The 12,057-nt window shown below is 40.3% G+C and overlaps 1 protein-coding gene across 1 annotated transcript in view; it reads right to left on the bottom strand.

Moving 5' to 3' along the window:
• The window catches only part of ACSS2 (acyl-CoA synthetase short chain family member 2), a 45,461-nt gene extending 33,827 nt beyond the window's left edge, over positions 1-11,634 (bottom strand). The window contains exons 1-2 of the mRNA XM_061127126.1: positions 11,374-11,634; positions 3,395-3,590 (exon numbers count right to left, since the gene is read on the bottom strand). Coding sequence (XP_060983109.1) covers positions 3,395-3,590; positions 11,374-11,551 — 374 coding nt within the window. The 5' untranslated portion in view covers positions 11,552-11,634. The remainder of the gene's footprint in view (positions 1-3,394; positions 3,591-11,373) is intronic.
• Positions 11,635-12,057: the final 423 nt, after the last annotated feature.

Genomic DNA, 12,057 nt, shown 5'->3' with positions numbered 1-12,057 from the left:
TGCATTTCCTTCATATTGCTGCTCAGATGTCTTCTTTGTCAGAGAGTGCCACCGATATCAATCCCCATTTTTCACTGTTATTCCTTTTTCCTTAAACTGCTTTGTATTTTTCTACAGCACTTATCACTACCTGTCATATATTTATTGGTTTGTTTGTCTGTCTCCTTAAGCTGGAATATAACCTTCATGAGGGTAAAGAGTTTGTTTGTTTGTTTGTTCAGAATACTGCCTGGTACATAGTAAGTCCTTAATAAGTATTTAATGAATAAATTGATCCCTGCATAAACTCTCTACATCTGTAAAGACAGTTGACTTAGATGGATTCTAATAAAACAATCACTTCAAAGTCTAAAAATACTATTATTCCATGAATATTTACAATGTGTCAAGTCAAAAGTAAAAAGCCAAATTCTTCCTTAATACTGTTCTATTTTGGCTAATTGAAGTACTTTGTTTGTGGATTATTTCAGTATGTATATAAAATATGCCCTAAATGTGGTTTTCTAATGCCACTATGTTGCTGTTGTTCAGTTGCTAAGTTGTGTCCAACTCTTTGTGACCTCTTGGACTGCAGCACTCCAGATTTCCCTGTCCTTCACTGTTTTCAGGAGTTTGCTCAGAAAAAAGAAAAGAAAGCCACTTTAGTTATCTAAATGTCTAGGCTGAAAAGAAAGTCATACTATGGCTCCATAAGAAGTGTATCAACTGGAGCAAATCACTGAAAAGATGTCATTTTAAAAACATTAATAAAAAGTAGAGCAGAAAGAAGGTAGGCTCTAGGACCAAGGGGGAAAAAGAGAACTTCATAGAATAAATTATATGATCATTTGAAAAATATTGAGTATATGATAAAGGCAAATAGTATAAGAAAATTTTAGGCAATTTTTAACTTCTTTGAAAACAAAAATCTTTATATAAAAGGAAATACAATCATATATTACTCTAAAATAAGCATTGATTTTAAATTAACTAAAAAATAGAGGTATAATTATGTTGAGATTAAGAGAAAGAAGTTGAAGTAGTATATAAGAACTGAATTCTCATCTATCATAAAAGGAAGTCAATGCTTTCTTTAAAAAAAAAAAGAAATTGCAGTGTAAGCATATTGTTTTAAAATATAGAGGTAAAAAAGGGAAGTAAACAAATATCTGGGATATTTGCACTTTACTTCCTTCTAACAAACATGATTTATTTGTAGACTGAGACTTGAATAATAATGGCCCATGTGGTACCCATCTCCCACTCTTCTTACCCCTGCACCATAACACTCACAGGGCTGAGTACTCAATATCTTTAAAATTCTTATTGGTTGCCTGACCAATGTAAAAATGGAGTGAAAATGTCTTGTTACAGAGTTACAGAATTTTTCATGAGAAGTAAATGTAGAGATTACATATCGAGTGCTTCGTAAATCAGTGTTCCATGGAATACTGCTTCTTGTTACGTTAATCGCATGCTATAAAAAGTGTTTGGGGCTCAAATAAACTTTGGAAACCCCATGTTAAAATTAATCAGGTATCTTTACTGTAGGACTTCTTGGAGCCTTTACTGTATCAATAAACAATGGAAATCCCGGAAAGGTAATTTATAAAATACAGTGCTTCTCAGTCTATTTTTTTTTCATGAATCAAGAAGCTCCTGCTTGGGGGAAAAAAAAAAGTTCCTAATACGTCTATTAATTAGTGGTTTCAAAAGCATTCTTGAGAAAACACTGATCTAATCTACTCCTTTCATTTTACTTATGTGGAAAGACAGACTCTGTTCAAGTACAGATGGTAGGGGAACTAGAAAGAAGGGCCTCCGGATTCTGCAGCAATATCCATTGACTAAACAGTTCTGGCCTGTGCCTTTTCAATCTTTCATCATGCACTTGATTTCAAACCAGGGAACAAATTCAGACAAAAGTATCTCCTATCCAGATCTTTAAAGGTTTTCTGATCTCTGAGGAACCTAAGAGGTGGGCCCAAGTGTCAGCTGGAGCTCAAGCATAAAGTATCATGGCAGGAGCTAAACAAAGTCTCAACAGGCATAATGGACCGTGAATTTCAGTGGCAAAGTGACCCCAACCTGAGCAATGGTAATGTGATAACAAACCACTCACATTTGTACAGTGTTTTCTAATGAATAAATAAATGCTTTCACAACATCATATTTGATTCTCCTAACAATCCAGTTATAAGGCAAGGGGGGAATTTAATATTACCCCCATTTTATGGACAAGGAAGTTGATTCTCAGAGAGTCAAATGCCTTGCCTATGGTTACATAGCAAGTGGATGGCAGAGTTAGAGTGAGAAACTGAACTTCCTGTCTCTCAGGTTAGGGTTTTTCTTAATATATCACACAAACTGGGCAACGTTTTACTGACTACAAATTTAATTCATCCATGAAATACCAATATGCTCCTATTGGCTTATTTAAAAAAGAAAGATTAATTCTCAAAGTGCTTATGGTTGGTAGCAGCAACACCCCAGTACCTGGAACTTCAAGGTCCTATTTCAGGTTCAGTTTAGTAACACCTCTAAGCTATGTTGCTAAGAAGAGGGGGTTTTAGTTTTAGTGGAGGAGTCAGCATGGCTGAGTGTTAAAAACAAGGAATCAGACAGACTTGGGTTTGAACCCTGGCTCCACCAGTTACTCACTCTATGACCTTATTCACTATGAAGCAGAGATGCATGCTTCATTTCTTCAGCTATAAAATTGGGCTAAGAATACCTAATTTGCAAAGCTGTTGAGAGGCTAGTATAAGAAATTAGAAGGATAGTATAATGTCATGGTTAAGAGTATAAACTCTGGAACTGTGCTACCAGGATGTGAATATCAGTCCTTCTTACTAGCTATATAACCTCAAATAAGTCATCTATTTACATCTCAGAATTTCATTTTCACATATGTAAAATGAGGAAAATAAATAATATATTTTTAGTTGTTGTGAGCATCAAATAGGATAACATGTGTGAAGCACTTGAGCACAGTATCTGGCATATAGCTCAATCAAAGGTAATGATGATAACAGTGGTGGTGGCAGCAAAAAATCCAAAATCCACTTTTCTCCCAAAGCAAGAATAAGGAAGAAAACAACATAGTCCTTTTTGCTTCCATTTACCCCCTCACATTGTTCCTCTCCAACTACAAGTTGAAAACACTAGACTAGAAGTCAGGATACTTGATTTTGAATGTCAGTTCTGTCACATGCTAGTTACATGATTTTAGGGTATTAACTTGAGGTATTTTTCTTCACCTGAGACATTAAGTTAATGACACTTTGCTTATTCTTCTGGGTTGTTGTAAGCATCAAATGCATGGATTTTTAAGGTACTTTGTGAACTATAAAATACTATATAAATGTCAGGGTGACTTTTTATCTGCCACAGGCTATAAGATAGGTGTTTTTACCAGTAAAAAGCAACTTTATCGCCAAGTTTTTTCTCATGGACAATTCGATCCAGTACGTTGTAGCAGATGTTGGTAGTTGCTCCTTTCATCCATTCAATGAAGATTTTCCCTTTAGTCACATCAAAGTTGTACTGAAGGAATGGACCAGGACATGGGGTCTTCCAGTAAAATTCCTTGGCAATGTCTCCCCAAAACTCTACAACAGAAAAGGAAACCCAGACATCGTTTAGCTTCTGAGGCACATTTATCCTCAGATGGCTTACCATTCTATACATAGAGCCAAGTCACAATTTCTCTGCCCTGTACTCCAGGACCTATCACCTTCTACCTCTTCTACCTCTCAAATCTTAACACCCACCACACTCTTAAACCATCTTTACTCCCATGGGCTGAATCTTGACTCAAGTTTCTTCCCTCCCTTCTCAAAATATCCACTCTGTTTTTCACCATCTATTCAAACTGTAACCAGTGCCTATCACAATGCCTAGTACATTGTAGTTAATCAGTAACTTTTCCAATGAATTAATTAGTGAAAGGAAGAAATCCTTTACCCACAGAGCCTTCCATGACAAGGAAAAATTTGTTCATTCACTCTCAGCAATCACTTAATGAGCATCTCTTTCTCCTACTATTTGCCTAAGTGTTACTTGCTAAGTACCAGATGTGGCTTTTAAACTCCTTAAATGCATTATCTCATTTAGTTCTTACTACAACCATAGGAGGTAGGGTTTTTCATTCTTATTTTATTGGTTTGAAAATCAAGGCTCAGAGAAACTAAATAATTTGCCCAAGGTGGGTCAGTGGGTAAAGAATCTGCGTGCAAAGCAGGAGACCCAAGTTCAATCCCTGAATCAGGAACATCCCCTGGCGGAGGGCATGGCAACCCACTCCTGTACTCTTGATTGGGGAATCCCATGGAGAGAGGAACCTGGCGGACTACAGGCCATGGTGTTGCAAAGAGTCAGACATGACTTAGTGATATCTACTTATACATTTACTAAGTCAAGATTTGAACTGCCCCGAGGAAGACATTGTTACTAAAGTCTGAAAGATGAATAGGAGTTTTTCTCCACTCTCCCACCAGGAAAAACAACACTATGGGACAGAAAAGAACCATGGGTATATGTTAAAAGGAACTCCCTCAGGCTGAAGCACTGAGAATAAGAGAAAGAGTAGCAGAAATTAAGGGATAAACTGGGCAGATAACATGCAATCCTTCTAAGCATACAGAATTTGAGCAATTTGAGCCTAAGAGCAATAGGCTTCCCTGATGGCTCAGATGGTGAAGAATCTGCCTGCAATGCAGGAGACCCAGGTTTGATCCCTGGGTCAGGAAGATCCCTTGGAGAAGGAAACAGCAACCCACTCCAGTATTCTTGCCTGGAAAAATCCCATGGACAGAGGAGCCTGGCGGGCTACAGGTCATGGCATTGCAAAGAGTCAGACACGACTGAGCAACTAACAGTTTCAGTTTCTAAGAGCAATGGAAAGTCATTGTAGGATTTTAGCCAGAGAAGACTTACAATGTTGAAATATTTGCCTGGTTACTCTGGAGAAAAGGTACTCAACAGGTTAAACATGCTGTAGCAGAACACCTAGGATAATCTAAGTACTGGATCACAAGCTAGAGAAGAGAGAGAGAGACACTTAGAACCATAACAGTGGAAGGAACTTTAGAGGTTATCAGCCTCTCATTTTACTGATAAATCAAATTTATAGAGGTAAAGTGACCTGTTCAAGCTGGATGATTTAGTTTATATAATCTGATTAAAGAGATAATGATGCTGAGTAGGGCCCTGTGGGACTCCTGGGCACAGCGGCCTTTTTGTCCCCCATTTCTTATAGTCAAGAATCCAGCCTCCATGACCTTCTCTCAGTTCCAAATGGCATCACAGTTGCTAATCAAAGGAGGAACAGCAGTAAAACAGCAAGATTAAAGGACCAGAGAGGCTCATCAAAATTAGAACACTGGACCACCTAAGACCCTCCACACATCCAATCTTGTCAGGAACCCCACTCTTTTGAACTTTGCAGAAGCAAGAATACAAGACTGTTATTGCCTTGATCCTTATCACATACTCCTGCCTGACTATATAACCTTTTCCTTCTCACCAGGGAGGAGGCATAATTCTTGAGGCACTAGCCTATTGTGTTCCTCCCCCTCTGCCTGGCAAAGTAATAAAACTACTCTTTCCTTCTCCTCCATAACTCTGTCTCCATATTTCTGTTTGGCATTGGTGCACAGAGAGACAAGATTTTGGCAACAATAAGACTAATACGTAAAATATTTTTGAATATACAAGACAGAATATACTGAAAGCTAAATTACATGGTATACAACTTGCCACCAGATTCCCTGGTGGCTCAGGCAGTAAAGAGTCTGCCTGTAATGCAGGAGACCAAGGTTCGATCCCTGGGTTGGGAAGATTCCCCTGGAAAAGGAAATGGCAACCCACTCCAGTATTCTAGCCTGGAAAATTCCATGGATGGAGGAGCCCAGCAGGCTATAGTCCATTGAGTCACAAAGAGTTGGACACAATTGAGTGATTTCACTTTCTTTTCTTTCTATACAACTTGCAATGAATTAAAGAAATCCAAATCAAATCAACCCCAAGGTGCCATTATATGCCTCTAAGACCAGCAAAGACTAAGAAAATATTGAACTCAGTGCCCAAGTGACCCTAGAAAACCGATCTATTATATGATAACAACATTGTAAGAAATTAGCACAATGTTACTGAACAGCAGGGCAATGCATGACAAGAGTCATAAAATGTTTTATATTCTTTCAACTGCTAACTTTGGGGAAACACACCCTAAGAAAATAATACCAAAGGGGAAAAAGTGATTACTCAAGAGATGTTTATACTAACACCATTTATAACAGTAAGACTATAAATGGCCCTTAAGCTCAACAATGAAAAAACTGATGAAAACTGGCAGAGATGAAATCTAGCTAGCAGAGATGAAAGCTGAAGAGATGGAATCTCTTTAATCACTGGCAGTGACACAACAGAATATTAAATGGCCATTAATGAGAGAACAAATGGGAACTGGCATTTTAATGAATGCCATTAATGTCCAAGGATTGAGCTAATCTCATTTAATCTTTATATGGCCCTCTGATGATCTTGATTTTAACACATGAGAAAACTGAAGCTCAGAACACATAGGAAACTCTCCCAAGAATCACACAGCACTAACCCTAACCTGAATACAAAATAAGACCTAACTCTAAAGTCCATGTTGTTACAGCTACATTTAATATGTGTATACTCAAAAAAGTACATTTTAAGTGACAATAGTAGGCACAGACTATGTAAAACCATATATGAACCACATTTATGTCCATCAACAAGAAATGAAGAAATCTTTTTATAATTACTTAGTTTTGTTTTCTTTTCTGGCCCTCCAGGCCACAGGCAGCATGGTTCCATGACCAGGGATTGAATTCGTGGCCTCTACAGTGGAAGCAAGGAGTCTTAACCACTGGAATGTCAGGGAATGCATAATCATTTAGTTCTTGCTTTTATTTTTTTATGGTGGAGCTATTGAATTCTGGATGGTTCTTTGGCACACATTCTAAGTACTGAAGTTTAGAAAAGATAAAAATGGACTGGCATGATCAGGGAATGCTCTGTGGAACTGGTGAGGTTTGACTAGGTAGAGAGGAACAGAAGGGAATGGGCAAAGCCACGGTGATGAGAAAGGGACTTTTGTGTATACAGTATATCAACAAGAATGGTCTGTTGTAGAATGAGGGGCATGCAGTAGGGAGTATCAGAAGATAAGAATAGAAAGGTGAGGTAGGCTAGTTATCCAGAGATTCTGAAAGAAAGGCAGAATTTTAACTTTAAACTGTAGGAAATAGGGAACTATTGAAAGTTTTTGAAGTGACATATGAAAGCATTATTTCCATATCACTCTAATAGTGTTTAGATAATTCTAAATCTACCAGAAATAATGGAGATGAGTGAGACTAGGGGAGAGAGAACTAGTTAGAAGGCTGCTCCCTTGAATTATAAGGGTCTATGGAAATGGAAGAAAAGGTAACCTAAGAGATATTTTGAAAGAGTATTTGACAAAATTTTGTAAAAGGCAGACTGTGGATCAGGGAAGAGGACTAGCACAGCTACTGGGAGTATAGATTCTGCAACCAAAACTATGTTGGTTCAAATCTCAGCTCCACCTGTGACATTGTTCAATTTAGTTAACCTCTCTAAGTGTCAGTTTCCTTCTCTGAAAAATGGGGATAATAGTCTCTACATCAAACAAACAGAATTTGTGCTCAGTAAGCAGTTAGCAACCTATAAATAAATAAGATATACAGATGGATAAGATTTGGGATAGTGCCACTGGCAGGGATTAGAACATTAGGGAGAAGAGCAGATTTGGAAGGGAAAATTGGTAAATCTGACTCACAGTAATGTTAAATATGGTATAACATCAAGGCATGTGAATAAAATACTCTACAGACCTATGAAATTTGAGACTAGAGCATAAGTGAGATCCTGGATACAAAGCTAAGTATACACAAAAAGAGTTACTGTGACAGTAATAGCTCATCATTGGGGAGAAGGTATTTGCAAATCATATATCAGATAAAGGGTTAGCATTCAAAATACATAAAGAACTCATACAACTGAACAACAAAATAACAAGCAGCCCAATTGAAAAGTGAGCAGAGGTGCTGAATAGACATTTTTCCAAAGACATACTGAGAGCAAACAAATACATGAAAAGATGTTCAATATTACTTGTTATTAGGAAAATGCAAATCAAAGCCACAATGGTATATCACCTCACACATGTCTGAATGGCTATTATCAAAAAGGCAAGAAACAAGTGTTGAAAAGGATGTGGAGAGATGGAGCCTTCATACATTGTTGGTGGGAATGCATACTGTTGCAGCCACTTTGGAGTATAGTAATTTCTCAAAAATTAAGAACAGAACTATTGTATGATCTGGCAATTCCACTTCTATTTTTCTCAAGAAAACAGAAACACTATTTTGAAAAGATATATGCACTCCTATGTTTATTATATTTACAGTGAATAGCCAAGACATGGAAGTAACCTAAGTGTCCACTGATAAATGAATGATAAAGAAGATGTGATATATAGAGATATGTATTTACATATATGGATATACAAATATTAAAGTCAAAAAAGTGTCAGTTGCCAAGTGTCCAACTCTCTGTGACCCTATGCACTGTAGCCCACCAGACTCTTCTGTCCAAGAGATTCTCCAGGCAGGAATACTGGAGTGGGTTGCCATACCCTTCTCCAAAGGATCTTCCTGACTCAGATATTGAACCTGGGTCTCCTGCATTGCAGGCAGACTCTTTCTTGTCTGAGCCACTAGGGAAGTAATATGAATATTACAGACAAGTAAAATGAATATTACTCAACCATAAAAAGAATGAAAACTTACCATTTCAGACAGAGTCAAAGACAAATACCATATGCTTTCACTCATATGTGCAATGTAAAAAACAAATGAACAACCAAATTAAACAAAACAAACACATAAAGAGAACAGATTACTGGTTATCTGAGGTGAAGTGGGGAGGGTAAAATGAGTAAAGAGGGTAACTGTATGGTGATGGGTGGAAACTAAATTTTTGGTGGTGATCACACCATAGTGTACACAGAAGTAGAAATACAATATTGTTTACAGGGAGCTTAAATAATGTTACCTCAATTTAAAAAAATGAAAACATGGGAAACATGAACTCATGACAGGAAAAAATATAGAGAGGGAAGCGAAGTGAAAAGAGGCCTGAGGTAGGAGGGGAGGGATAAATTAGAAGTTTGGGATTAACACATACACACTACTGGGCTTCCCAGGTAGCTCTAGTGGTAAAGAACCCGCCTGCCAATACAGTAGATACAAGAGATGCAGGTTCAGTCCCTGGGTCAGGAAGATCTCCTGCAGGAGGAAATGGCAACCCATTCCAGTATTCTTGCCTGAAGAACCCCATGGACAGAGGAACCTGGCAGGCTACAGTCAATAGGGTTGCAAAGAGTCAGACACAACTGAAGCAACTTAGCATGTGCACACACACACACACACACACACACACACACTTACTTATATATGTATAATAGATAACCAACAAGAACCTACTGTATAGCACAGGGGACTGACTATATTCTGTTCTGTAATAACCTATAAGGGAAAAGAGTCTGAATAAGGACATATATGTAAATAATTGAACTACTTTGAACTGTATACCTGAAACAAACACATTATAAATCAACTATCCTTCAATTTAAAAAAGAAAGAAAGAAAAAGAAACAAGCTGGGGTTATCTAATCTGAAAGTGAACCCTGATTAGGAAGTGAGTCTATAGATAAGATCACCTCTCTAAGAGCCAATTAGGAAGTCTCCATTGGAAAAATGAAGATATGATATTGCTTTAGAGCCAGTATATGAATTGGCCTTTATATTTTATTCCTAGAGAATCCCAACAAAAATACAGTGTTATCCCAAGAAGTCAGAATCCTGGGATAGTTGGTGGATACAGGTGTGTGTTGTAGGTGTGTTTTACAAAACTTCCATGTGATTGTGTTTTTATTTAAAGATATTGGCTCATTTCACTATTAAAGGAAGCCTACTATGAAATCTTTTGTAAAGAGTAGGAACTTGACAAGGAAAGAATTACCAACCACAAGAGTCAATTAAAAGATTAAGTGTAACATTTGTCTAAGGGGTGGTCTACGTAGACAAATTTAGTCAACAAACATCTTTGCTGCTGCTGCTGCTAAGTTGCTTCAGTCGTGTCTGACTCTGTGCGACCCCATAGATGGCAGCCCACCAGGCTCCCCCATCCCTGGGATTCTCCAGGCAACAAATATCTATAAGAACACCTAAAAAAAAAAAGAGGTCTGAGCACTCAAACTTGGACATTGCCTGCAGCAGTCAACGGCTCTACATCTGATTTAATCTTATCTTGCTTACTCAATAGTTGCTTCATCCACATTGCTCTTATGGTTATCAAACCAACTGCTATTTAGTGAACGCTGCTGTGCACCAGGCACTCTGTAATGCACACTTCACTTACTATTCATATTAGCCCTCAAACAAATCTGCGAGGCAGGTATTATTACCTCTATTTTATAGATTAAAGAAAAGGAATTTCAGACAGGTTTTTAAATCTCAAGACCAAAGAGCAAATGAGTGGCAGAGCCAGTATCTAAATCCAGAGTGTTCATGCATGTCCCACTGCCAGCATCATGCCGCCTTCCAATTCAGCTACATCTGTGACCCCTTACCCAGCTTGAGGCTCAAAGACATGGCATTACCTATCAGAATTTCGGAGTTATTACAATCCCGGCCCTATTTCTTTTTTAAAGACAATATATTAGTGACTTGTTCAGCTTTATGCGGTAGTCTCCATCGGGGTTTCTGAAATACTAAAAGTAGATCTCCACTACTAACTTGGGGATGCCAGGATGGGACTCGAGTGCCCCTCAGCAGTGGAGACTAACTCACAGGCGAAAGGTGTCAGGAGGCACGGGCTGAGCTGGGCTGAAAAGTGGTAAAGAAAGTTCTCTTCGTGGACCGCCTCCCTTCAAGGCGCTCCTGGCCCCTAAGAACCCGACTCTTCATATGAGGAACTCTCTTCTCGGGACATTTTCACTCTTTCAGACGTTCACAGAACCTGCGAAACCCCCAAGTCGCAAAGGAACACCCCAACTCCTAGGAGACGTTCATTTCCTACAGAACGACATTTCCTGCTTCACCTCAGAGAATCCCCTTCTCGCGGAACCCCTTTTCCATCTCCTTAAAGAACCGCTATTCTTCCCTCACAGAACGTCTATCTCCTTACCGACTCCCCAATTTCCCAAGGGAACCTCCATCTCCTCACGGAACCCCCATTTCCCGACGGAACACCCTCGATTCCTCCCTCTCCTGTGAACCCCCACTTCTGTCCTAGCTGACGTCCCTCAGGGCCGCCCGGGCCCTGCCTCACCTCTCGGCTCCTCCAAGGAGCGCCGGTGCAACTCGCGGTAGCGCTGCAGCGAGGGGACGTGCGCCGAACGGCAGACCTCGGGCGGCGGAGACCAGCTCCGCACCCGACTCCGAGCTCCAGCCTCCTCCCGGGCCCGGCTCCCGCTGCCGCTCCGGCTCCGTTCTTCGGGAAGTCCCATCACCTCAAGTTCGAAACACAGTAGCCGCCTTGGCGGTAGCAGCCGGCGCCCAGGCGCGGAAAACAGGCCGACCGAGGGGCGGGGCCTTACGAAGGGGCGGGGCCGGGTGGTGGGGCGGGGCTTAGGCAGGTGCAGGGGGAGAGGCCCAGTGGGGCGGAGCCGTGCCTGGTGGTGTTGGGACCAGGGCTAGCAAAGAAACCCATAGGCCAAAGTCGAGCATTGCTTGGGGCATGGGGCGGAGCTTACTTGCGGAAGGGGTGGAGCCGCAGCGGGAAAGCAGAAGGGGAGGGGCCAGCCGTGACAGGCGAGAGGGTGGGCCCATGGAGTGACCGCGAGTAGCGAGGCTGGATGTGACAGGAGAGGAGGCAGGACCGTGGAGTGACCAGGGTGGGGTGGGGTCTTGGAGTTACAGATGCAGAGTTGAATTAGGGCGGGGCATGATCAGGAAAGAGCTGGGCTAACGAACGAACGGAGTTTGGTCAGGCCCATCGAGGAGCCGCCCCGCG

This window comes from Dama dama, chromosome 23 (genome assembly GCF_033118175.1).
Source record: "Dama dama isolate Ldn47 chromosome 23, ASM3311817v1, whole genome shotgun sequence".
Classification (NCBI taxonomy): domain Eukaryota; kingdom Metazoa; phylum Chordata; class Mammalia; order Artiodactyla; family Cervidae; genus Dama; species Dama dama.
Note: the sequence above shows the minus strand (reverse complement) of the source record. Positions and strands in the feature narration are given on the sequence as shown.